This window comes from Pinus tabuliformis, chromosome 2_2 (genome assembly GCF_031772625.1).
Source record: "Pinus tabuliformis cultivar Carrire ecotype Pingquan chromosome 2_2, CPIR1, whole genome shotgun sequence".
NCBI lineage: Eukaryota > Viridiplantae > Streptophyta > Pinopsida > Pinales > Pinaceae > Pinus > Pinus tabuliformis.
This window is the reverse complement of record NC_142300.1, coordinates 807,125,132-807,151,826: the sequence shown is the minus strand read 5'-3', so window position 1 is coordinate 807,151,826 and position 26,695 is coordinate 807,125,132. Positions and strand designations below refer to the sequence as shown.

At 35.8% G+C, this 26,695-nt stretch overlaps 1 protein-coding gene across 1 annotated transcript; it reads right to left on the bottom strand.

The window, feature by feature from the left end:
• Positions 1 to 16,378: 16,378 nt before the first annotated feature.
• On the bottom strand, positions 16,379 to 25,377 carry LOC149195415 (cytochrome P450 704C1-like). Its single transcript, XM_089407910.1, has 6 exons — positions 25,061 to 25,377; positions 24,576 to 24,794; positions 24,136 to 24,423; positions 23,584 to 23,817; positions 16,879 to 17,079; positions 16,379 to 16,769 (listed from the first exon to the last, which is right to left on the bottom strand). Exons 1-6 carry the CDS (start codon positions 25,367 to 25,369, stop codon positions 16,581 to 16,583), a joined length of 1,440 nt encoding a protein of 479 aa, XP_089264036.1. The 5' UTR covers positions 25,370 to 25,377; the 3' UTR covers positions 16,379 to 16,580.
• Between the last annotated feature and the right edge of the window lie 1,318 nt (positions 25,378 to 26,695).

Genomic DNA, 26,695 nt, shown 5'->3' with positions numbered 1-26,695 from the left:
TGATAAAGGAACCAGTCGACCTTTAGGGATCCTCCCCAATGTGCCCATAACATTGAAAGGGAAGACCGTTCAAATGAACGTGATGGTCGTTCAAGGACCCTTGGATTATAACCTACTCCTTGGACAAGACTATATATATTGCATGGGAGCCATCGTCTCCTCACTCTTTAGAGTAATGTGTTTTCCGCACGAAGGAAGAATGGTCAAGCTCATGGACCAGCTTTCATTTCCCGGATCATGCATCGCAAATAGTCATATACCGTCCCTAAATGGTCTCTTTTCGCAAGAAATGTCTCAACCTACAGTCCGTCCTCCCGATGAGCGCGAGTAATTCGGAGGGATATGACTAGAACCCAGGGGGCATGAGTCCTGGTCTGCTTCGGCAGGAAAACTTTGGGTATAAGGTAGGTTTCCGCGGGAGAATATGAATAGTCCGTACCCCATCCGTGATTGGAAGAGGGGTTGTTCTAGAATAAAATTCTTTTGTCAAAGTTATGTGTTTGGCATTCGTTGTCACTCACCTTTGTTTATCTCGGTAGACATCGCCGAAGAAGTGTTTTGTTTGAAAGATTAATAAAACAATCTTTGGGTAACCTGAAAGAGGTAGGCCTCTCTCGGTAAACCAATTGTTTTGGTGGAAGTGAAGTAGATGTAACCTAGAAATCGTACTTTATACCTGGGGGCATGCAAACCTTTTGGAGTGCAAGCAAGGGGTGGCTTTTTATTTTTTTAAATTTTTAGGTCCTCCCTTTAAACTTGTAGGTCTAACCCTTTAAACTTGTAGGATTAGTTGTTTCCGAACTTGCATAACGAAAGGATGCGGGGCAAAGCTTTGTAAGGCGCAAGCTCCATAAAAAATGGCATCTTACATGAGACATTCTTATCATATGACTGGATTATCGAGCAGTGTTAGCGCATAGTTCATGCTCGTTAAAAAATAAACATAAGATCGAGCAAGTGTTTCAACCCGCATTTAAGCTCGTTAAAAAATGAACTATCCTCCGGTAAATAACCATCGTGAATGTAACATTATCAGCCATTAAAGCCTTGGTTGTGTTTGCACCGTCACCTCCACTTTTCCATTGGCCGATCGTTCACCTCCATATGATTGTTTACCCATTTTGAGGAACAGCTGCGAAGAGTGATTTCACTAGCCATCCTTGTGACACTGTCGTGCTTGGAAAATTCCAACCTTACCTGGAATCAGCTGCTACCCATTTTATCACTCGTTCCTCAAAAGACGAGTCTTCTTTAAGCTCTTTTCATTTGACTCGTAAAATATTAAAAGAATGTCGAGTTTTGGCCTTCCAGCTCGTTAAAGCAACTGGAAGAGCTATCCCTCCTCTACATTTTAATGTTTTTGGACCTGAGGGATTATTGCACAAAAAGATCGAGCACTTGTTTTGTTCGGCTCGTTAAAACTATCGAAAATTCATCCCTTCTGTATTGTTTTATACTTTTTCAAACCTAAGGGATTAGATGACGAAAAAGGAGTTTCGGAGTTAACTTTACGTACCTTTTCAGACTCTCTAAAAATGAAAAGGACCGAGTTATATTTGTCGTTAGACTCGTTAAAAACATTAATAGCGACAAACTTGTCTTTAGACGAGAACGAGTTTCACTATCGCTAGGCTCGTTAAAACATAGCGATGGGTTTGCCCGAAGGGCAAATTATAGAACAAGCATATGTTATCCTCCTCAAGCTTGACAAAAATAAATAGGTACTGGTCAGCAATGACTGGGGAAAACTTGGGAAGAAACTCAAAGAACCTTTATTGGTAGCAAGTCGCTCTTGAACATGACACTTCCACTCCATGCCTGAGTCGGGTTGGGTTGTTTCATTCACCGGTCACATCACCATGGTCTCGCCATACCATCCACCTTTGGGGTAAATGCTACCAATCCATCACACAAGTGTCGCTGATATGTTCAAGAGAAGTCATCCAGAGAAGTCAACCGTGTCCCATCCACTACCATACATTATCCTTCATTCTTTCATGACCGCCACCCTGAACCATATATCATCCTATTTCACACTGAAGTTGATGTGAGTTGGTTCTTAATTGAGAAATAAGAACATTTTTGCTCCATGGAATGCTAGCTCCAATGTGCTCTTTTTATTGGAGATCACATGTAGGGTTAAATTCCTCACTGTAGTACTTCTTCTTTCTACCCAATTCTTTCCCCCATATGTTATAGAAATTTTTGTGCCTTACAGCTATAAGCATGAAATGTCCATAATCCAAGGGATCCAAAGTCCCTAAAGATGTTGTTACAGCTCCTAAAGGAACAAGGTCAACCAATGACAACTTCTCCCAGAAGTTCTCCACCAAAAACCACTCAGAAACAGTCAATTTAGGATCAATTCAAGTGCTCCACTAGCTGCCTGCGTTGCAAAGCGCCCCAGTACACTATCTAGGTGCGTTGCAACGCACTTGAATGCACTACCAGGGTGCGCTGAGTGGGAAATGACAAATGGCAAGCTCATTCAATGAGGTGGAAAGACCATGGAAGCTTCGAGGATCTTCTCCAGTGACACTAGCCTCAATGAATTCGACTAGTGATGAGTAAGAGGCTCTCAACCTCCAAGTGGAAGCAAGAACTGACAGAGAGAAGCCACAAGTCAAAACATAAGCTGAATCATCCTCTCTGCTTACATCTATATATGGGTCGCTCACCCAGAGATCCAAGAGGCTGGAATTTTGTACTTTGCAAAGAATTGTTGTTGGTTTGAGATTGAGATTAGTACATTGGGTGATTTATGCTTTGTTGGAGGAGAGGAAGGGATTCCTTTGCTGCGAGGTAGATGCTGGATCGGAACTCACTTGGTTGTATCTCCTCTTGGACTTTCTTATTCTATCAATAAACTATTTGAGTTTCTCCTACATGTTGTGTATCAATGATGTTTTGTTATACTTGCATGTTTAGCTTAATCTGATCTTGAGCTTTTTATGAATGTATATCTGTATCTTTTTGTAGTTTCTCTCTTCTGTGATCTTGCAGGAATTCGGTTAAGCTGGGCCGGTAAGGGAGCAAGAAGCTGGGAGCTATTGAAGAGAGGAGCGATTGGATCAGCAAACTAGCGAAAGACACAGGTTAGTTACATCCTTCCTCTTCATTTACATTCATAAAGAAGAAAACTCAAGTAGTTTTCCTTGTTTGTTGTTAAGGCACTATCACACCTTAGAGTGGGATAGGGGCGTTCTGAATGGATACTTTTCCCAACAACACCATACCTGTTTATGAAATTTCTCCATAACTAAATTCTTTAGCTTCATGCTATTTGTGGGAAAGGCATTGAGGTGGACATTCCATTTTTTCATCTGTGTGTAGTGTTGTCTAATCCATGTTTTCTTTCTTTCACTCATTTCTTCACGATAACATTAGGCCATCTACCTACTCCCATTTTTTTAATTCTTTTTAGATATCTTATGAGACGCACCATATAAATTTCTTCGATCGGAGATCCTCTGGTTTCACTCAACATTATCTAATAAGGTACCAAATTTTTTCTTTTGAACTTCCTCATGATCAAGTGTTTTTGGATTTTCTCAATTTGTTTTCATTTTGATATGGGGGTGTTTCTAGCCCACAATTCACACCCATGTAGCATCACTAGACAAAATAGGAGTCCAAAAACCACTTTAATCATTTCACAATCCCATAACGTTGTCTCTCTACATTATTTTTGAATAGCATATGATGCTTTCCACCCTCCTAAAATTCTCTTCTTTTTGTAGTCCTCTCAATTAATTTTGTTGTTGAAATCAATTCCAAGGTACTTGTACACATTTAATTCTTCAAGAATGTTTCCTTCAATGAAGAACGAATGTTGGTTGTGTTTACTTTTATTAGAGAAAATTATTATTTTGGTCTTTCTAGTATTGACTTCCATCCCCACTACTGTAGAAAAATGTTCAAGGGCATATAGGTGCATCTACAATCCATTGTCTGACTTCGAAATCAATACAGGACCATTAGCATATAAAAGAAGATTTATCACAAGCTCCCCCAACCAAAAACCATCTCCACCATGCAAATTTAGCCACTCTTGTGTTTAATAACACGGTGAAAAAAAAATCATGTAAGGATTAACTTGTATATTAAAAGGAGATAGTTGAATTTCATAATCAAAAACTATAATCATTTGGCCTTGAGGATTTAAAATTGTGAAAATAAATAGAAAAAGTAATATCACTAAGTGAGAATATAAAGAAAATTAAGTTTTCTTGAATGTTATTTATAGAGTGTTTGTCCTCATGATGTTCATGTTGAGGAATCCAGTGAGGAAAGTGTTTTTGAAAGGAACATTGTTTATAAAATTCCAAATTGGAGTGTGAGAAAGGACTTGGAATGGAAAAATGCAAAGAAAATATTGAGGTAAATAAGCTTTTGCAACAAAGACAAAAGTAGTAGAGAGTAGTAGCCTATTCTAGAGTAGTAATAGGGTAGTAGGAAAATATGTTGTAAGTAGTAGAAGACCGAAGACATTTATGAAATAATGAGCAATGTTCTACAAAGAGGCGTGGTAGATTCAAATGGGATTGTAGAAGAGAAGTTGCAAGGAAGAGATATTGTAATATTATGAGATGTTGTAGTAGTGAATGACATTGCAATATAATTTACTATTATAAAATAGATTAGTCTTGTAGCAATGGGGTTGAAAGGAGATGGCACGGTCATGTGGAAGATATATAGATGGGAGTGTTTAAATCCCTTAATGTTTTCTGTGGTGAATTTATTGTAGGTGAAGGTTAAAATGAAACAAAGGAAAGAAGTTGAAGTGGACCAAGTAAAAGATGTAGTTGTTGTAGTGGGAAGACTTGATGCAAGAGAGTAAATTTTGAACAAAGTAACAATAAGATGAAAATATTTATATTAGAAGAGTGGTTATGGTAAAAGAAAAGTTGAGTTGGCAGATACTTTCCCAATAAGTAGTAGTAGTGTTCATTGAGATAGTTGTAATTTTATAAAATGGGGAACAATAAACTCCAAAAAACACCATCCAAAGGAGGTAATTTGAGGTAATGAGCCCCACTAGTCAAAATTTGTAGCCTCTAGAGGTGGTCTAGTTGTAGTAAGTGGTATAAGAGACGATGGTGAGGGTGATAAATATAATCGAGGTAATGGGGGTAGAAAGTCGAGCAAAATTGTGAGAATTTCTTACAAATAAGATTTGAAAGGTGTGAATTATGAATGAGACGAAGAATAAGTCAATCTCGGGAAGGAGGACTCATGAATGGTTTATATTGTGGATGAGATGAAAGAAGAAAAGAAAGAAAATATGAAGACATTAAAGTATTTTTGTTCTATTAAAAAATTATTAAAGTGGGGAACAAGGAATGATGAATGGTTTAGATTGTAGATGAGTTGAAAGAAGAAAAGAAAAGAAAATATGAATAAATCTTAATACTACTACTCTATTAACAACCTCGTAATAAATATGGTTACATATTAAAGTGAAGAGAGTATCATGTAAGAACATAGTATTCTTGATAGTATAAGATTTATTTTTTGTGTTGAATTTTTGTGAATCCTAGGAACAAAAACATTGCATTTGGAAGTTGAATAACTAATATAGTTTTATTAACAAAAGCAAAGGACCACAACATAAATATGAATTTTGTAGATGAGCAATACAAGTTAGAAACTCTTTCTATTTGGTTTGTGTAGTGTGATTGGTTGTAAAACATGGATGTTTGTACATATGTTTTATGAATGTAATGAACATGCATGATATTTTCCAATCTATTTAATGTATAATACTTGTACTAATACTCCTTATTAGTCTTTCCCAATTCATAGCTCTAGCAAACAATTTTCAATTTGACTATTATTAGATTAGTTTTGACTTATGCAAAAACTAATGTTAAACTTTATAAACAAATAATGTCTTATTTCAGTCTTAACACCATATATCCTAGTCTCACAAATAAATTCTCTACTATAACTTTGAGAAGTGAGACCTTCACACCATAAAATGAAAGTTGCATTACAACATAATGAACAATGGTTCATTCAGCAAATTTTTGTCCAACTAGCACATTACCAGCATGAATGTAACTCTTTTTCAGTTATCATTGCTATAACCTTATTGTGCTAACCTTAGATCTAATGGTGCACAACCTAGCTTACATGGAGTTCAATACGTGCAAGAAAGTGCTCATTTCTCCCCAGCACAAGCCTAATGGATCATGATGCTCCTTGCAGCTAGTCTTTGCAATCCTACGCTCTAATCCTCTTGAGTTCACATCAAATTTGTGGCAATGTCACACTAGAATCCATTAAGTAAATTTATAATAACAATTTCCATTATTACCTCATGTAGGATATATAAACATTCCATCATTGGACAACAAGAACTACGTATTAAAGTTGTGTTTTTGGTTTTGAGCATGAAATGGATTGATCTAGTGTGTTCCCTAAAGTTAGCATTGGTGCATACGTTTCCATCCTTATGCTCCAATATTAGGTTTTCGTTCTCATGAGATGGCTAGTTATGAAGTTCCAAAACCCGTGAATAATGGCAAGATAGTTTCCATAGTATTCAAACTAAATGAAGCTCAACCCTATTTCAATGAGCCGAATTCGCATGAGAATTTCAATGCCAAATATTTTAGTCATATTAATGCACTTGGATGATCATTGGTTATATCATTTTTTTGAATCAACATACAATTAGAAAAAAAAATGACTAGAAAGATTACCCATATGTAATGGCCATGTATGTTTGGTGTCGTTGGAATACCTATGAATTGGTGATATTTTCTATGAAAATCATAATAGGGTTTTATGATAATGAGAGTCTAAATAGTCTTAATTATCAGTTTCAAGAATTTTTACGTGTTACATATATATATCTATATATCTATATATATATATATATATATATATATATAAAGTTATTTTACTGTATTTATCTTTTAATAATTTTTAAATTAAATCACTCTTTATTGCTTATGAAATTAAGATACATTTTTAGGTGTAAGCATTTTTCAAATATGATATTTATGGGTGTGACATGACATTATGCATATGAGACTTTCTATTGTGGTTTATGCATGTGTTTTGATGTTAATTATGTTCGTTGTTGATATATGTGTGTGATTTTTATTATTCTTCTTACACTTTTAATGTAACAACCCTAAGTTAAAAATCTACGTAATAAAATTAATAAAGGAAAAATAAGACCAAGGTCATGGGATATGTATTCCAAGCTTAATATTAGGAAAAACATCCTAGAAGGTGTTTGTTTGGATTATTATGGCTAAGGGGGAATTGGCAAAGGAAATGACAAAGGCTTTGGAAAGACAAGAGGCATTAATTAGCATTTTATTTATGAAAATAATGGAAATTAGGAGAAAAGGAAGGTGACAGATTACATGTTGTATGCGAGGAGGAAAATGAAGGGAAAATAATGGAAATAGAAGAAAAGATAGGCCTCAATGATAAAAAGGCTTATGAGGATCAATTCATAACCTTTTGTGAGTTTTAGCTTAGAGCTCTCTCTATTCACTCTCTCATACTCTTCCATGCTTGGAGCATTCTTGGAGCACTCTAACATGAGAGGAAGGAAGGCAAAAGAAGGAAAAGAAAGAAAAGGGAAGCAAAGATCAAGAAAGGAAGATTTGGATCAAGTCAATACATCGAGATTACTTGCAGGTATCGAGTTGCATGTACGATTTAATTGCTAGTTTTTGCATGCATGTTACATGCATGTGTGTATTTGGTTCTCTTGTTGTCATTAACATGGGATTTTCTAGGCATGACAGTGGTTTCAGCCTTGCCTCTCCATTTCTGGATTGCCATGGTGTGATTGGATTCTGGTACTTGGTTGAGCTAGATCGCCGCATGGTTTCAAAACTGAGTGAGGTGGTCTCGAGAAAACTCCCAAAGGCCTAGAAATCCATGGACTAGTAAAGGTGGGGCATGTGGTAAAGCCTAAGGGTGGAGATGGGAAAATTCCTCATAGTTTAGGTTGAGAGATCCAGAGGAATCAATGCTTTTATAGGCCTAGTTATCCCTCGACCAGTATATGGTGGGATTTTGTAAAGCCTAGTAGTGCATGTTCCTATTTTGGACATAGAAATCCCTTTGCGAGATATACGATAAACCTTGGTTGTATTGGTGCTTGCTTCGAGCCTAGAAATCCTTAAGAGGTTTTAGTGCGATATGGGGTAATTCCTGAGAAGTATGGTCGGTTGTTGTGAGTCCCACATTCATGCTTGGAATATGGAACGAGGGTAATGAGTTGAAATAAAGATTTGCTTTTGTCCAATCTATGGTGGGGTGGTACATGGAAGTCCCTGAGTTGGCTAGATTTTGAGCGTATTAATACGAGTTATTTCCTCTTGTATTTCATGAATATTTATACTTGTTATTATATGTCTTTAATGGATGTTCTATTATTGTTATCTATCTCGTTATATGTTGGTTACAAGCATGGTTTTATGTTAGTCTTGAGTTATGCCTCTCATCAAGTTTTGGCTAGTAGATAAAATGATAATGAATAAATGACCTAATAGATGATAATGTAGTTATTATGAGAGGGTATCATACCTTCTTCATGAATCCTAGATAAGTATGACGCCCCTATGCTGAGATGTGTATTTATGACCTCTACAATACATGTTTATGATGTGTTTGACGAAATGCCTATCATGGTTAGGATGATTCAGGCTAGGTCATTGGCCAAATTTTGCATTAGAGGCCTTGTTTCCTTGTTATTTAGCATCTCTGTTTCATTAAATTTTGTGTAGAGGCTTGGGTCCTAGCCCTAAAAAAGAGGCTTAAATCCCATGGTCGTTAGCATTGATGAACTTGGTAAAAAAGACTATAGTTGCTTAGAAGCAAGCGAGTGGGAGGGACTGGAGGGTTTGAGTCACATGGAGGCCTTGTCATGGGAGTCACTGAAGGTTTAGTTCAGTGAAAGGCTAGCTTAACTGGGTGGTTGGGCACCTAGAGTGGTTCGTTAGTTCTTGTGGCCGTGTAACAGTGTAAGGAAGTCTAGAAAATGTCGCTTCCACTTTACTAAATTAATTTAGAAAATTGAATCATATCACAATACCTCTTCATCACATATTTACCCCACTCACGAATAAATTTAAGTAAATGTAAAAAAAAACTATTACATTTAAATATGAGAAATCACTAGTTTATTTATTTATTTGATATTGTTATATATTCATTAAAAAAAACCACATAACTCCTTTTCTCTTTTACCAAAATAAAAAAGAAAATCAATATAAAAATAAAAATAACAAGAAGAACGCATTTTCCATCAAAACTATGAAATATAAAGTGCTCCCCTCTAATCAATTATATCTCCTATCACCAGCCATCTATGACCAAACGATGCACGAGAATGTTGACTTTAATAACTTTAGTCCCCACATTATCACCAGCCATCTGTGACCAAATGATGCACGAGAATGTTGACTTTAATAACTTTAATCCCGACATTGCTATAGAATCTATTTTACGAGGTAATTCTAATTACCATGTTGTGAAAGTTTTATATAGTTGAAATGTACAATGAAATTCCTATAGTTTTAAATTTTTCATGGAGAATTCGTAAAAAGATTCGTATGCTTCTGTTTTTTTTGGGACGGATTTTAAAAATTAATAATTTATTTTAATATATCCAAATAAATATGATTTTTCAATTTATCTTTATTTATTATATTTAAAGCATTTTAAAAATATATATTTTCATTCTTTAAAAATATATAAATAAATGAAAATAGTATTAACCATTTGAAAAGTCATTTGGATATTTTGTGATGAAAAGTAAGTTTAAACTTTTTTATTAATTGATTTATTTAAATTTTAAAAATAAATAATGTATTTTTTATGGAATTAAGGTTTTTGTGATTCATATTAAGATTTTTAAGAGGTTTTTGACAATAATCACATGAGAATTCATTTGACCACCAATTTTGAACCAATAAATATGGTTTATTTTCGAGACAAGATGAAGAACCACATCAAAACAGCAAGTTAAATAGAGAGATCCATCAGTCAAACAGTTAGAAAAGAACAACAGGTAAAATCTAGTTAATTAATTAAATAATTAGTTAATTTTGTTAGATATATTTATTTCCATTTAAATTTATATGTAACTAGATATATGTGTTTATAATTAATTAAAGATTTTATTTATAATTAATTAAACAATTTTTAATATAAAATCATCTTAATACTTATATGTGAGGTATTATGGGATAAACTCGGATAAAATTATAAATAAAAGTTTATTAGTAAATAAATTAATTACTTAATACATTTGTTAAAATTATTTAATTTCATTTAAATGAATGAAATATATAATGAGATAAATGAGGATTAAAAATAAATGTTTATCCATTAATCAATTGAAAAGTTGATTTGTTTTTCTAAATATAAATGCTTATAATACTAAAATTACTTTTTTTTAAGTAGATTCTTTTTTTAATTATTAGAACTTAAACTATAAAAATAAAAATAATAAGGGAAGATTAATCCTCTTATTTTACAAATAAAAATAGACTAAGAATAAGAAAACTTATAAGAGAAAAAAGATTAATATAATCATGGTAGTGGGAAAAATATATATATATTAGAAACCTGGAAAATCCAAACAATCTAGAAGATGAGGGAATAAAGCAAGAAAAGAAATAAAAAAGGACAATGAGGGTAATAAAAAAGGGAGAGGGGGGTGTGGTAGGTTCTAAGAGGAAAGGGCAAGGATCCAACAACTACTAATCTTCGAGCCATCATCCCTATTGAGATTGCTCAACCGCTTTTCAATTTCAATGGCCTCCCTAAACTTACAGTGATGAAAAGGAGTAATCTTAGTGATAACCTTGGCCTCCTCAATAGATATATGATGTCTAGTCTTTTCCGCGTGCTTTGCCAAGGTTGAAGACCGGGTCCTCCCATGCTTGATGTCGACAACATGCTCATGAATCCTCTAGTTATAGAGCGCCAAGTTTCACCAACATAAGGGGTCCCACAAGGACATGGAATAACATAAACACCTTTCATATCCTTCGGGTCAACACGGTCTTTAACAGATATTAGGGAGCTACGAATGGTTTTTAGGAGTCTAAAGGTTGAACATTATGCTTCCTCAGAGTTCTCGCAATCTTGTTAATGGTCCCCTGGTTGAAAGGGAGATGTACCCCTCAGACTCGATCTTTAGGGTCTTTCTTAACATTGGGACCTTCACTAGCTTTAAGGAAAGCTTCCCGGCCTTGGTGCCTACTATATCCATTATTGAAAAAAACACTAAGGAGATGGGCTTTCTCTTTTTCCAAGTGCTTTTCATCAGAGATTCTTAGTGCACGAGTGGCAGACGTGTTGAGAACACCCAACATTTGAGGAGGGAAATGATCAGATTTGGCATGAAGATACTACTCAGTATAAATTTTCTTCCAAACACCTCGTGGGAGAAAGAACCGTCATCATTTCTCGAGATGAGAACATAAGGAAAGACATGCATCCATTAACTTCCTCCACCATAGTGAACTTTATGGAGGAAGATTGATTGTTGAGATGCTCGAAAGACTCATCTAACTCTTCTCGGCCATGAGGCGAGATGACACGAGTGTCATCCACAAATATTTTCCATAGCTTGGGCACGAGAAGAGTTGATGCCAAAGCCTTGGATTGTAAGTTTTCCATAAAAATATTAGCAACAACCAGGTAAGGGGGGAGCGCATGGCAACCTCGCATGTCTACTCATAGAGTTCCCCTTCAAAGCAGAAAAAAGTAGAAGTAAGACAAATCTCTACTAACCAAGGGATATCAGGGCCACTGAGGTGATTGATGACCTCCATGGCCTCCTTAATATGGATGCAAGTATAAAGGGAAACAACATCGAAACAAACAAGAAGGTCCCCATGGTCAAAATTTATGCCCTTTAACTCATTGACAATGGAAGAAGAGTCTTTGACGAAAGACTGTTTAAGGCCAACCAAGGGTTTAAGCTTCAAGGCAAGGTATTTGGTTAGGAGGTAGGTTGGCCCCCCTATGGTGTTGACAATGGGTCTGAGTGAGGGGCCCCTACTTGTAGATCTTTGGAAGCCCATAAATCCTAGGAGTTATGGGGTTGCTCTCAATGAATTTGTGTTCAAAGGAACCCACAATTTTACTAGACTTAATAACTAGAGCGACTTTTCTAGATATCATTTTCAAGAGATTCTTATTAAGCTTTCTCTTTGTAATAAGTGTGATGGGTCTAAAATATTTTTATTATAATTAAAAATAATAATTTATAAATATTTAACTCCAAAAAAATTATTTTTTATTTTAACATTAATGTCATCTCTCTTTAAATGTCAGACCAATAATTTCTCTGCCATATCTCTAAGAAGTGGAGCCTTCACAATAGAAAATTACATTTGCGTTACAACGTAATGAATAATAGTTCATTCAACCGAGTTTGCGTTACAGCGTAATGAATAGTTGTTCATTCAACCGAGTTTTGTGGAACTGCCAAACCAATCATTTCTCTGGCATATCTGTGAGAAGTCAAGCCTTCACAATAGAAAATGACATTTGCGTTACAGCGTAATGAATAATAGTTCATTCAACCGAGTTTTGTGGAACTGCCAAGGTACTAGATTTCGTTACTTCGTTAACATAATTATTTTTTCGTTTTCATTGCTATAACATTATCGTACTGATTTTAGAGCTAATGGTGTGTAACCCATGTTACAGTGCATAATGAAGTGGTTATGGTTCATTTAATTGTCTATAAAATTCGACACAAAATTATCTAAATAAGATCATAGAAATTTAATTCATATAATTTTGTACATAAATTAAATTAAGTATTTTTGTAATTAGTTTATAATAATAATTAAATAATATCTTTTAGCCAATTAAATAACATACCGCACTTGTTCTTTTTAATTAATAATACTATACTTCTAATTTAATTGAAATGTATAACTATGTAATTATTTCCCCAAAGTAATTCATTAGTTCATTAGAATTACAACTAGAGTGATTTCCTACTTAATTATAAAGGAATTTCTTGATACTAATGCTCTAGAAATGTTATCATACTGTAATGGCTATTCGTGCCTCCTTCGGTTCTCCTTTCCACCGGGGCTTCTCCTTGCAGGTGCGAGGATGAACGTTGGTGCCTAGGCCTCGCTGCGGCGCGGGGGTTCTGATGCGTTTGGGATTTCATCATTCATTGCTTGATGTTGTTGTGTTCTTCTGCTCTAGATACTTTTCACTGCCAGTTCGTTGGTTGTCATGGTCTTCGGCTTTCGAGTTGCGTTTATGGTCATCGTTTTTCTTGGAGATCGTCGTTGGCTGCTGTGGCCTTTCCGGCTTTGTTAGAAGTTGCGCAGTCTTGGCTTTTGCTTCTAGTTTTGCGCAGTCTTGGCTTTTGCTTCTAGTATGTCTGAGTCCCTTGGGTCTATTGTTCTGTGAACTAGTGCGATTTCGGGGTTTAGTCCCATTTCCTAACATTTTGGTAGCTCGTTCCTGGGTTTCCGTGGCCATTTTTTTTTTTTCGCTTTTGTAAATGTTTCCCTTCGGGGTCTTCATTGGTAGCCCTGCCTGCCCATGTTTAGTGTTTACAATTGTTTATGTGTTTATAATTTTCTAGTCTAATACAGTGATATGGGGTTTAATAATAAGTTTCTCTAGGTGAAACCCATGAGATGAGGGTTCAAATCTCATTGAGTATATATATGACTTGTTGTGTCTTGGCTAGAAGAGTAGGTGACTCCATAGTGGACATCTCGCATAAGTTTAGGCTGTTGCAGGTAGCCTAGGTTTATAGTGGCAGCCAGTTACATTTGATCCTGGGTTTGTTCAGCATAACTCTCACCAGTTACCCATTATACTAGATTTAAAAAAAACAAATTCTAGCCTAAGGTTTTCAGTCCTTTAGCTTTTAGTGTGTTTACAATTTTGGTAGCCAGTTAGATTTGATCCTGGGTCTGTTCAGGATAACTCTCACCAGTTACCCATTATCCTAAATTTAAAAAAAAAATTCTAACCTAGAGTTTTTAGTCCTTTGAGTGCATTTACAATTTTCTAGTCTAGGGTTTTCAACCCTCCTTGAGTTTCAATTTGAAATTATTGTTTGCATGTCCATATCTTTGTTTTTACTGTGAACGTGAGGTAGCGTGAAGCAAAGTGAAGAGTTGTGTTGCTGTCCTGCTGTGCGTAGAGCAGCGTGAGGGAGTTGGCAGTGAGCTTGGTCGTGGAGGTCGTAGAGCGCTGAGCGACCTGTGGAGCCGGTCAGAACCCGAGCGTGTGTTGAGTGACTGCCTAGTGCGGAGGATTAATATTGTCCGCTGTGTTAAACGAAGCTCATTTGATGAGTGTTCATGTTTCTGTCATGGTATCGGAGTCACTAAAGAGCACCATACCATATCGTAGCTCGTTTATGCTTTTGTAAGTTATTGGGCCATACCATATCGGAGCTCGTTTATGCTTTTGTAAGTTATTGGGCCATTATTGGGAGTAAGTTGGAATGGAGTTTTAGGAGTATCAGATTGATTATTCGCTGTAGAAAAGGCACAGAGCCTGTCTGAATCCGTATTGGAGCTGTGGGCCAGTATAGAGGTGTTGTTGAACCTTTTTAGTGTTCAGTGTTTGTAAGGTATTGGGCCATTATTGGGAGTAAGTTGGAATGAAGTTTTAGGAATATCAGATTGATTATTCGCTGTAGAAAAGGCACAGAGCCTGTCTGAATCCGTATTGGAGCTGTGGCCCAGTATAGAGGTGTTCAGTGTGACTGTCAAGGAAAGCTGCAGGGCTAAGGAAAGCTGCAGAGCCAAGTCTAGGTAGCAGTTTCGGCTAACGAGTGGGATAAATTCTGGAGTATTTTTTTTTTTTTTACATACAGTTGATCATTTTTTTTAGAAGTCTATTTGGAAATATTTTTGGGCCTTCTAATATTTTTGATTCAGAAGAATACTTCGATAAACAGAATGCTTTTATTAATGATCATGAATATTAGAAAGCCTATTCCCCATGTTCCTCCAATCACTCGCAGTAGAACTTGTTTCTCGGTGAACCTAACTCTTAGAAAATTGATTGGATTTGTTTCTAGGTTGGGTTCCATAGTAGAGGATAAGACTATGATAAGGGCATGCCTGCTTTTAAGCTAGTTGCTAAAGTGGAGGATATTACTATGGATGTTGTTTAAAGATAGTTTTTGTTCTAAGATGAGTGTATTTTGGTGGCATATTTTACAAGACTCTTTCTCATGGAAAGTGACTAGAGCATGATTTGGATTACCTTGTTTTCATTGTTAGAGTTGTTGCCTTGCATCCTAAAGTTGAAGAGGTTGTTGATGTTAAGTAGGTAAGCAAAGAGGAGTTGAAGGAGCTCTTAAGTAAAGCAAGAAAGGTGAAGATGAAATTGCACCAACTAATGAACAATTATGGAGCCTTTAGCAAGAAGGAAAAATGAAAGCTCTTTACTGACTCTTCATATTTTCTGATATAGTCATGGTTAATGATAAAAGACAGATCACATCAGGTGGATGGGAGATTTTTTTGTAAAGTTTTTCATTTTATTTTTTATCTAATTTGTATAGAATGATTCATTGAAATCATAAGTTTGACCAGTCAACTCTTCATAATAGAAGTGCCCTACAGGGTGTTGAATCCATATATGTAATTAAAAAACCAGTTTAAACAACACAAATGAAGATTTAGCCACAATGTTTTAGACCAACAAGAAATCTGCTACAAACTCCAAAAGATCACACTTAAACACCGGTCCAATAATTACAAATGAATAAATTTCCATACATTTAGAAAGTAAGTCTTCATAACACTAAATTTTCAGAAATTTTAAAAATAAGCCTAAATAACACTAAATTTTTATTCATAGCCACTTTATTTTACTTATTGCATTGTCTAATGTGCAACTCCAAATTCCATTTTCCATTTTAATTTTCACAATAAATTTCCATTTTCCTTTTTAATTTAATTGTCCTTCTTTTACATTTTCCTTTCAAATTTTCACCATTACAAAAAACAAAGACCACTAAAAAATTAACCACTTTAAACTAAAAGTACTATAACCAAGTGGTATAACCACTTTAATCTAAAGCTGCTATAACCACATGCTATGGGTTTTGAACCCTATAACTAAACTCACAGTCATATAAACATATACTAGCGAATTATCTAATTTATATCGCTATACTGTTATAAAAAATTTAAATGCCAAGGCAGTATTCTCAATTGTCCCATAAATACTAAAACAAATAAACCCATGAATAACCATTTAACAAAATAAGGAACTCTTACTCACTGATATATGTATAACTCCTGATCATTTTGTGTTTTTACAAAACAATCGGTAAAGTGAAAATATAGAACAACAAATTTCGTTTGAAACTGAGCATGACGGACAGTAACCACATAAACTATATAACTTATATCCTGAAAGACTATACTATACATATTTCATCATGAGGTTTAAGCTTTTTCTACATATTTCATTGAATGCTTTGAGAGGATTTTGACATTGTGGCTTATAGACGCCTTCAAGTAGAGAAACTGGTTAAGGGTTTCACTGTACGCTGCCTTATTATTTATAAAGTGAAACTGTGCTCAAAAGTCTAATCTAGGCTTGAACTGAAGATTGAGCCCTTCCCCGGCCATATGGAGGGTGAGTGCTGGTCTATATGTCACTTCTTCACCCTCTATACCCTCAAATTCGAAGAAACGAATAAGGGTAGCAGCCACAATCTTCATCTGCACGTATGCAAAATCCTTGCCAAGACAAACACGAGGTCCAGCCTGCAATAAAATCGATAACACCTCATGAATTTTATGGCATCGTTTTCAAAAGATTTACTATCACACTCAGGTCATCTAAAAATTTCACTATCAGGCTCAGGTTGCTTACTTGAAATGCAGTGAATTTGAATGGTGACTCGGGCTGGAAAACTCCATTCTGGAGCCATCTCTCAGGCCTAAACTCGTCAGCATCAGTTCCCCAGAGATATTTCATTCTTCCCATAGAGTAAGGTACATAGACCAGGCTATCACCTTTATTTATTTTGTATCCATCTGGAAGGATATCATCAGCAACTGCAAGCTTTCCATCCTGTCAAAAAATGTGTCAATTGGTATTATGTCATATTATTTTATCTCTATAGAATATAAACAAAATGGAAAAGAATAAGAATATCATTTAAACCTTTGAGATTAAACTAATATTAATAGAAAGCAGGATACATGACTTGCCCTTAGAAATCAAAAATTTTCAGTGCAACTTTTTTTTATACAAACATGGATCTATGCTTGCTTGTTTCCCTGAGTTCTGGACCAAACTGTGTAAGATTAATATAAAATTCTGCTAGGCATTTTGAATATCTTTGTTATATTATCGTAGCAATAAAATATTATCATAAAATTATCCAGTTCTCCAAGATACAATTAATTAAATAAATTGATTTGACAACCACATGAACCAATATATTTAATGCCCTATCATCGAGAAACACAAAGTTCACAGATCTAAACAAATGGAAATGGCTCAGAGTTCGGAAACTCCAAACAGAGGAGACAAAAGAGAATATATTCTTTCATCTAGAGTTCTTAACCCTCAACATTTCTTCTCATCCGGATCTCTTAATCCCTACTCCGTCATTAAACTAGATCTATATTATGTTGGAATGGTAATTTCAAATTGCAGATTTTTCCTCTGCGATGGGATCGCAGATCGCATATCGCACGTCCCTTCTTGTCAACCTTCACCGTGTCCTTTGATTGTCTGCGATTGCGATCTTGCGATGCGATCTGATCGCATATCGCAAATCGCATGATTTAAAGGTTATAAGAGCGGTGGAACATCCTTTCTCTTCTTGCGATGCGATGGTGTGATAACCCATGCATTAAATTCCAGTGTAATTAATGATATTTACTAGGGTTGGTAAATGTAGGTGAAATTTTAAATTTTATTATTTTTTTATTTCACTGAAGTGGGGAAAAGCAACACGTATTGTAAAGATATTTTGTGTTGTTCATTATATATAAAAAGGATGCAAGAGCAGAGACGAGAGTAGAGTATTAGCCAAAATAGACTTCTTTTTATGCAAAGCAGTGCTGAAGATATAATTTTCTGAGATAGTGGAATGAGATTCTGGAACTGAAGTTCCTCTTGTAAATCCCTCTAAGTCGATGAAGATAATTTTGTAACAATTTTTATTATTATTTTATATGATTAAAGATCCTGTAGAAAACCAGAGCGTTGTTCTCTGTGCAAATTTCTTTTGTGTTTGAAATCAACAGAAATTTCCATCATGGTATGAGAGCTAGTCTAGGCACTCAGTGAGTCAAAAAACAAGAGTTTGTTTTTTCACTGTAGGAGCTCTAAGAAGCTTATTGAGCAGATTTTTCCCAAGAGAGAAAGTTTTTACTTGTTTTTTTTGGGGTCAGTATCTCTTCTTTATTTACACAGGTTAAGATGGCACATGCTGGAACTGGTTTGACAAATCCCAGCCTCCCAGAGTTTAATGGGAAAAATTACAGTTATTGGTCCATAACAATGAAAGCATTGTTTGCTTCTCAAGGAATATGGGAGCTGGTTGAAACAGGCTATGCTGAACCTGCAGATGCAACAGCACTGGGTGCTTTGACAGTAGCAGAAAAAGACCAGTTGAAGAGTGACAAGAAGAAGGATGCCAAAGCCCTCTTTTTCCTCTTCCAATCAGTGCATGAAAGCGTTTTTCCACGGATTGCAGCAGCAACAAAATCCAAAGAGGCCTCGGATATTCTCAAAACTACCTATCAAGGCATGGAGAAGGTGAAGACTGCAAAGTTGCAGATGTTGAGGACAGACTTTGAAAATCTCAGCATGAAGGAATGTGATACAATAGATTCATTCTTCACTCAGGTTATTGGCTTGATAACCCAGATAAGATCTCATGGTGAGATTCTTGAAGATAAAAGGATTGTAAAGAAAATCTTGAGAATTTTACCCTCAAGGTTTGAATCTATTGTGGTAGCAATAGAAGAAACAAAAGATCTCTCACAGTTCACAGTAGATGAGCTGAGTGCTTCTCTTTTGTCTCATGAACACAGACTGAGTAGAGGAACAGATTCCTCTTTTGAGTAAGCATTCAAGACTCAGATGTCTTTTGGCCAAGGAAGAGGTCGAGGGAGAGCAAATAACAGAGGTCGTGGAAGAAGCCAAAACAGAAGCAGAAATTATCCTCCAAGCACAAGCGGAAGGAGCTGCAATCAGAACCAAGATGAAGGTTCAAGCAAACAACAAGCTCATGGACAAAGGTATGACAAATCCCAAGTCCAATGTCATTATTGAAAGAAATATGGGCACTATGCAAATGAATGTAGGAAACAACAAAGTGACATGAATAATAGGCAGAATGCTAATTTTGCAAATGAAGAAGATAAGAACCCAAAGAATGTGTTGTTAACATGTAATATAGCACAAGACAAACAAGAAGATTCTTGGTTCTTAGACTCAGGTTGTAGTAATCACATGACTGGAAATATTGAAATGTTTGCCAATATGGATGAAAATGTGAAATCTGAGGTAACAACAGGGACTGATGATACGATATCTGTCAAGGGTAAGGGCAAAGTCAGTATCCGAGCAAAAAATGGAGAACAGATGATTGTGCCAGATGTATACTATGTACCTGGTCTGAAATATAATCTTTTGAGCATTCGACAGCTCATTAACAAAGGTTACAACGTGTTCTTCAAAGATGATTTGTGTACAATGAGAGACATACCTCCAAGTAAGAAGATCATTGCACAGGTGCAGATGACAGCAATAGAATGTTTCCTCTCAAACTCAGGGCAGATTTGAAGGAAGGCAGAACTATTGCGGCTGTAACACAAGAAGTCTTTCAGGAACAACTGAAAGATGTGAATTGGTTGTGGCATTTGAGATTTGGACATCTCAATTTCGAAGGCCTGAATTTGTTGCACAGAAAGGGAATGGTAAAGGGATTACCATTGATCGAAAAATGAGACAGCCATTATGAAGGCTGCATCTTGGGCAAGCAACACAAAGAAAGCTTTCCGGCAGGAAAGAGTATAAGAGAAAAAGCATCATTGGAAATTGTTCACTCCGATGTGTGTGGACCGATGCAAACACCATCATTTGCCGGAAATAAATATGTTTTAACTTTCATTGATGATTACACCAGAAAGACAGGGTGTATATGCTGAAACAGAAGAGTGAAGTGTTTGAGAAATTCCGCCACTTCAAAACTCTTGTTGAGAAGCAGTGTGGGCATTATATCAAAGTGCTCAGAACAGATAGAGGAGGAGAGTACATCTCCCAAGATTTTCTGTGTTTTTGCAGAGAGAATGGCATACAAAAACAATTCACCGCAAGGTATACACCTCAATAGAACAGAGTTGCTAAAAGAAAGAATAGGACCATTCTTGACATGGTCAGAAGTATGCTGAAGGCAAAAAACTTGTCGCATGAGTATTGGGCAGAAGCTGTCACTTGCGCAGTTTACATCTTGAATAGATGTCTAACTAAAACTGTCATGAACAGAATACCAGAAGAAGCTTGGAGTGGTCAAAAAGCAAACTGTCACTCACATGAGAGTATTCGGTTGTGTGGCATATGCACATGTACTGGATCAGCTAAGAAAGAAGTTTGATAGTAAGGAGGAGAAGTGTGTCTTTGTTGGCTATTGTGATGAGTCAAAAGCATACAAACTCTATAATCCATCCACCAAGAAATTGATAGTAAGCAGAGATGTGCAGTTCATTGAAGATGAAGCTTGGGATGGAAGCTTAGAGAAGACAGTGAATGTGAAGACAATTGTGTCTCACGAAGAAGAAGAGGAAGGGACAACAGCAAATAATCCTTCCTTGGTGAGTCCTCCTCCACCACAGCAAGTACAACAAACCACACCACAAGCTGGAATTCGAACAACCTTAAGAAGTCAAGGAAGTGCTTCTCCAAGCACACCACAGGGATCAGAAATACCCTCAAGTTCGGATGGAACTCCAAGCACACCAAGAAGAGCAAGATTCAGAAATCTGAATGAGATTTATGAACAAGGAGAGGTAAGTAACAATACCGGTCTAAACTCATTATTCGCTTTATATTGTCATGTTGATGACCCAGTCCATTTTGAAGATGTTGTAAATGAAGATAAATGGATTGAAGCAATGAATGAAGAAATTGGTGCAATTGAGAAAAGTAAAACATGGGAGTTAGTGGACCTCCCTGAAGGCAAAGATGCCATTGGAGTTAAGTGGGTCTATAAGACCAAAAGCAATGCCGAAGGCAAGATTGACAGGCACAAAGCAAGACTTGTTGTGAAAGGCTACAAGTAGCAACAAGGCAAAGACTATGATGAAACCTTTGCACCAGTAGCAAGGATGGAAACAGTCAGAACAATGTTGTCTATTGCGGCACAACACAGGTGGAAGATTTATCAGATGGATGTTAAATCTGCATTCCTGAATGGAGTATTGAAAGAAGAGGTTTATGTTGAACAACCTCCGAGCTATGAAGTTGAAGGCCATGAGCATAAAGTCTGCAAATTGAAGAAGGCTCTTTATGGGTTGAAGCAAGCTCCAAGAGCATGGTACAGCAGAATAGATGCTTATCTGATTGAAAATGGGTTTGACAAGTGTGATGGTGAACCCACACTCTACATAAAGCAGAATGACGGTAAGATTCTTATCGTTGTTCTATATGTAGATGATTTGATTTTTACAAGCAATGATGCTTCTCTCATTGCTGATTTTAAAGCAGTCATGAAGAGTGAATTTGAAATGACTGACTTGGGCTTCTTAAGATATTTTATTGGAATTGAAGTAGACCAAAGTGAAAATGGCGTTTTCATTTCTCAAGATAAATATGTAGAAGCAGTGTTGAAGAGATTCAACATGCAGAACAACAAGGGAGTTGTGACTCCAACTGTAGTGGGGTTGAAATTGACCAAAGAAGACAGCAGCAAGGATTTTGAGCCAAAACTGTACAAGAGCATAGTTGGCAGCCTTATGTACTTGACTGCAACTAGGCGAGACATTATGCACGCTGTGAGTTTAATTTCTAGATTTATGGAAAGACCAAAAGAGACTCATTGGCAGGCAGCCAAGAGGATTCTAAGGTATGTGAATGGAACGAAGGGGTTTGGTATTTTACACTCCTCTTCTGAAAGTTTCATGTTGACAGGTTACACTGACAGTGATTGGGCTGGAAGTGTTGATGATAGGAAAAGCACATGACGATATGTGTTTCATATGGGATCGGGAGCCATCTCATGGGCTTCCAAGAAGCAACCAGTAGTGTCTTTGTCAACAACAGAGGCAAAATATGTGGCAGCAACAGCAACAGCATGCCAAACAGTGTGGCTGAGAAGAGTTCTCAGAGATTTGTGCCATGAACAGGAAAATGGCACAACCATTTACTCTGACAATAGCTCGGTAATAGCATTGTCTAAAAATTTTGTTTTTCATAAAAGGACAAAGCACATAGACACCAAATTCCACTTCATACGTGAATTGGTTAACAATGGTGAGATTGTTTTGCAGCACTGCAGAACAGAGGATCAGCTAGCTGATATCTTGACAAAACCATTGGCAAAGAAAAGCTTTGATCATTTGAGGAAATACCTGGGTATGCAGAAAAAACTCAGCAGTTAAAATTAAAGGGGAGTGTTGGAATGGTAATTTCAACTTGCAGATTTTTCCTCTGCGATGCGATCGGAGATTGCATATCGCACTTCCCTTCTTGTCAACCTTCAACCTTCAACGTGTCCTTTGATTGTATGCGATTGTGATCTTGCGATGCGATCTAATCGCATATCGCAAATTGCATGATTTAAAGGTTATAAGAGCGGTGGAACATCCTTTCTCTTCTTGCGATGTGATGGTGTGATAAGCCATGCATTAAATTCCAGCAAGATATTTTGAGGCGTGTAATTAATGATATTTACTAGGGTTGGTAAATGTAGGTGAAATTTTAAATTTTATTATTTTTTTATTTCACAGAAGTGGGGAAAAGCAACACGTATTGTAAAGATATTTTGTGTTGTTCATTATATATAAAAAGGATGCAAGAGCAGAGACGAGAGTAGAGTATTAGCCAAAATAGACTTCTTTTTCTGCAACGCATGAAGATATAATTTTATGAGATAGTGGAATGAGATTCTCGAAGTGAAGTTCTTCTTGTAAATCCCTCTAAGTCTAGGAAGATAATTCTGTAACAGTTTTTATTATTATTTTATATGATTAAAGATCCTGTAGAAAACCCGCAAATTTCTTTTGTGTTTGAAATCAAAAGAAATTTCCATCATATTAGAACCGTGTTCGGTTTGGGTTCAATATTAAAACTGTATCCGACTGATCTTAACTTATTAAAAAAAGGAGCTGCACAATAACTAAAGAGAAAGAGGACATGTTTATTTTGGTTAAAGATGTTCAACACCCAGCTGCACTCCATCCCACCCAAAACGAAATTAACACTAATATATATTTATCCTAATTAGAAATTAAATTTATTTGGGTATAAACTTCTTCTAAGTGTTTTTTAACTAGAAAGAGAGATTTTTACCTTCAGAAATTTGACTGTGGAATAAGGATATAACCCCAAACCTTTTACCTGTGCAATAGGGGGATAGAGACGCAAAGCCTCCGATAAAGCTGCATGAAGATAATGCATCTTGTCCAAGGCTGTATGTGTTAGACTTTCACAAAACCTAGTTACAGTTTCTTCCAGGGGCACACGTTCTTTCTCCTTGACCAGCTCACGGATTTCTCGAAGAATCTTTTTTTCAACGTCTGGACTCTTCGAAAGCATATCGAAGAACCAAGAAAGAGTAGTCGCAGTGGTATCCTGCCCAGCAATAATGAAGTTAATAATAATATCTCGTACATACTTATCGTTCGCAGAGTAATAGCCTTGGTTACTGTCAGTTACTTCATAAATCGAGACAGCAAATCTGGTTTCATCTGTAGGTTGAAACAAGTAAACGGTGAAAACTAAAAAAAGGTTGATCTAGGATTTGTTTGACGAAAAAGTTAAAATTAGTACCGATTCAATTTAATTGGTTCTTTATTTCTTACGCATAAACCCTAACCCTCTACAGACTCATCAAATGACTAAAAGAGTTTTCAAAACTAAATACGGAGTCTGTTGTGGTTGTTGCCTTACATTAATAGTTTGCAGTGAAATCTCATGTCTTCTATTCCGAATAACGTCGTACACAAAATCATCGACGGTTTTGATGCATTCCTTTACGATGACCTCCGACCCTACGTTGAAGTACCTTTTTAATTTCCAGATAGGGTCAAAATGACGCGCGAAAAGCAAACCATTTGCAGTATCAAAAGCCTTTGAAAAAGTTGCCCCCGGTCCAGACTCATCCATGGATAAGCTATTGACTTCTAGTCCAAAAGCGAACTTGGAGATTCCATCCATGGTTGATCTCAGAAATAGACGCTGTTAACATTCATTCACAAAAGATAACCAAGTGTGAGTAAGTGGAAAACCGTTAAATCTAGGTATAAACTCTGAAAACCGAACGATGAGAAAGTCGAAAACAGTTAAATCTAGATATAAACTCTGAAAACCAAAAGATTTAACATGCATGCCTGCATTTCTACAGTGCTTTGCTTAGTTTGATAGACTTCGAGTAAAATTTTGGAAAGTTTCAATGCATTCTGCCGGAAAACAACACTGCTATAATCCCTCAATTGTTTTGTGGAGAATTCCAAACTAGACAATTTTCGCTGTTTCCGCCAGTCCACTCCATCAACGTTAAAAATGCCATCCCCAAGAAGGTCTTCCATAACTTCGTGGATGGAATCTCCCTGTGAATTTCTCAAAACAATTTGGTAATATAAGTGATTGGAGATTTTCACCTTTATTCATTTTGTTGTGGGTGATTTTTGGATTAGAAATGTATAATATTTGTCATCAATACAATGTTTTAAGATGGAAACTCTATCTTCACAGACCAAAAGATAGACCAAATATAAATATTGCACAGTTCTAATCCAAAAATCTCCAACAAAAATATCACAATAGTAAATACATAAAAAGTTTGAAGTAATATACTATAAGCTAATGAACTGACCTTGATGTAGTTCGCAAAATTAGTTTTGAGCATGTGCTCTACATCTGCAGGATCGGTGGCACACACCATGCTAAACGTAGGATAAGCTATTCGGAAAGTTTTGAAGCGTTGGTGCCGATCGTAGAAAAAGTCATGTATGCGTTTAAAATTGAGGATATGATCCACCATTGTTGCAGCACCAGGTGGGTACACGTCGCAATTCCTCCATTTCTTTCTGAAAAAAAGCCCCAGCAGCAAGGCTGTTACGAGCGACAGCATCATAGCTGTTATTGTTGTTACAGCTGCAGCATACTCTATGCTCCATTCCATTTTCTCTCCAAAAGATCAACAGAAAATGCAATTGACATGGGATTGGCATGGTCCCCTTTATAGGAATCATACGAGAGAGTAGTTTAATTTTTTAATATGAATACATAAAATAATGTGGCCAAAAGTCGCCGGGGTTGTTTTGCAGCCTCATCTCATCCCTATAAATAATACAGACCTAAAAAATTGGAAAAACGTATTCTTCATCTACTGACTATCATCATAAAGTTGATTTAACCGTACAGAACTAACGTGACATACAAATAGTATTTGTGTTCAGTGGTTTTGGAACACACAGTATAACAGGGAAATGATAAAACAATGGAGCTACATGGACAGGGACAAGTCTCTTTTATATTTTATTCAAGGTCTAAACTAAATTATAAAAATAATATTTATTCGGAAGACTTCATAGGTGAAAGAAAAATAATTGAGCTGCCATATCATTGCCTCGTAATTCTGTGTTCATAGTGATGTGATATTTGTGATATTTTCCTTTCATAGTAGTGGATGTGAGAATTGTCAACAGAAAGTTCCACTAAAGATAGTAAGAGAGGATTGCTCTTTATTAAAATTAATGGGGCTTCAACTTTGTTTAATTTAACATGTATTAAATTAATGGTTTGGTTTTACTAATGCTCTGTTAAGTTGAGATATTTTATTTCATTTTAATTAATTAATGGTCATGATGATGGTGGTTTGGTTTTACGAATGCTTTGTTAAGTTGAATGATTTGTGAAGTTGAGATATTTTATTTCATTTTAATCAATTAGGCGGAGGCGGCGGCGGGAGCAGCGGCGGTTTAATTAATTACTAATTATTTTATAAAATTTAATTGCTGAAGGAAATAATATCAAAATTGTAGTAAGAAGTTTGGATAATTTAATATATATATATTAACTGAATAATATTTTTTTATTGAAAAACAGATATTCTGATTTATAAAATACAATTATATCTAAAAATATTTTCAAAATTACATTAAATATGTTTATAAGATGGATATTTTAATATAAAATATATTACATTTTAAATAACTATTATAGTTTTCTCTTAATTCTAGATTTATGAAGCACATAGAAGTATGCAAACTTTTGTTTTGAGTGTAAAATTTAAGAAAATTTTTGTACTTAGAAATAATTGTTTCTTTTTGGATCTTGCTAGATTTCTAGTTAACATAGATCTATATTGTTTCCGAGTAACACATTAATAAAATGTTTTAACTAAAACTTATTTGTTTTAGAGTGGAGATTTCCACAGATGTTCATATCTCCCAAGCCTTTAAAATATTTTCTCCATAGTTCCTTCCTTTGGAAAAAGCCCACATGA

Coding starts and splice junctions, on each gene's coding strand:
- LOC149195415 (XM_089407910.1), bottom strand. CDS start 25,369: ATGGAATGGAGCATAGAGTATGCTGCAGCTGTAACAACAATAACAGCT. Junction 24,424..24,575: donor AAAGCACTGTAGAAATGCAG/GCATGCATGTTA, acceptor GAATGTTAACAG/CGTCTATTTCTGAGATCAAC. Junction 17,080..23,583: donor TCTATCCCCCTATTGCACAG/GTAAAAGGTTTG, acceptor ATTTTTTGACAG/GATGGAAAGCTTGCAGTTGC.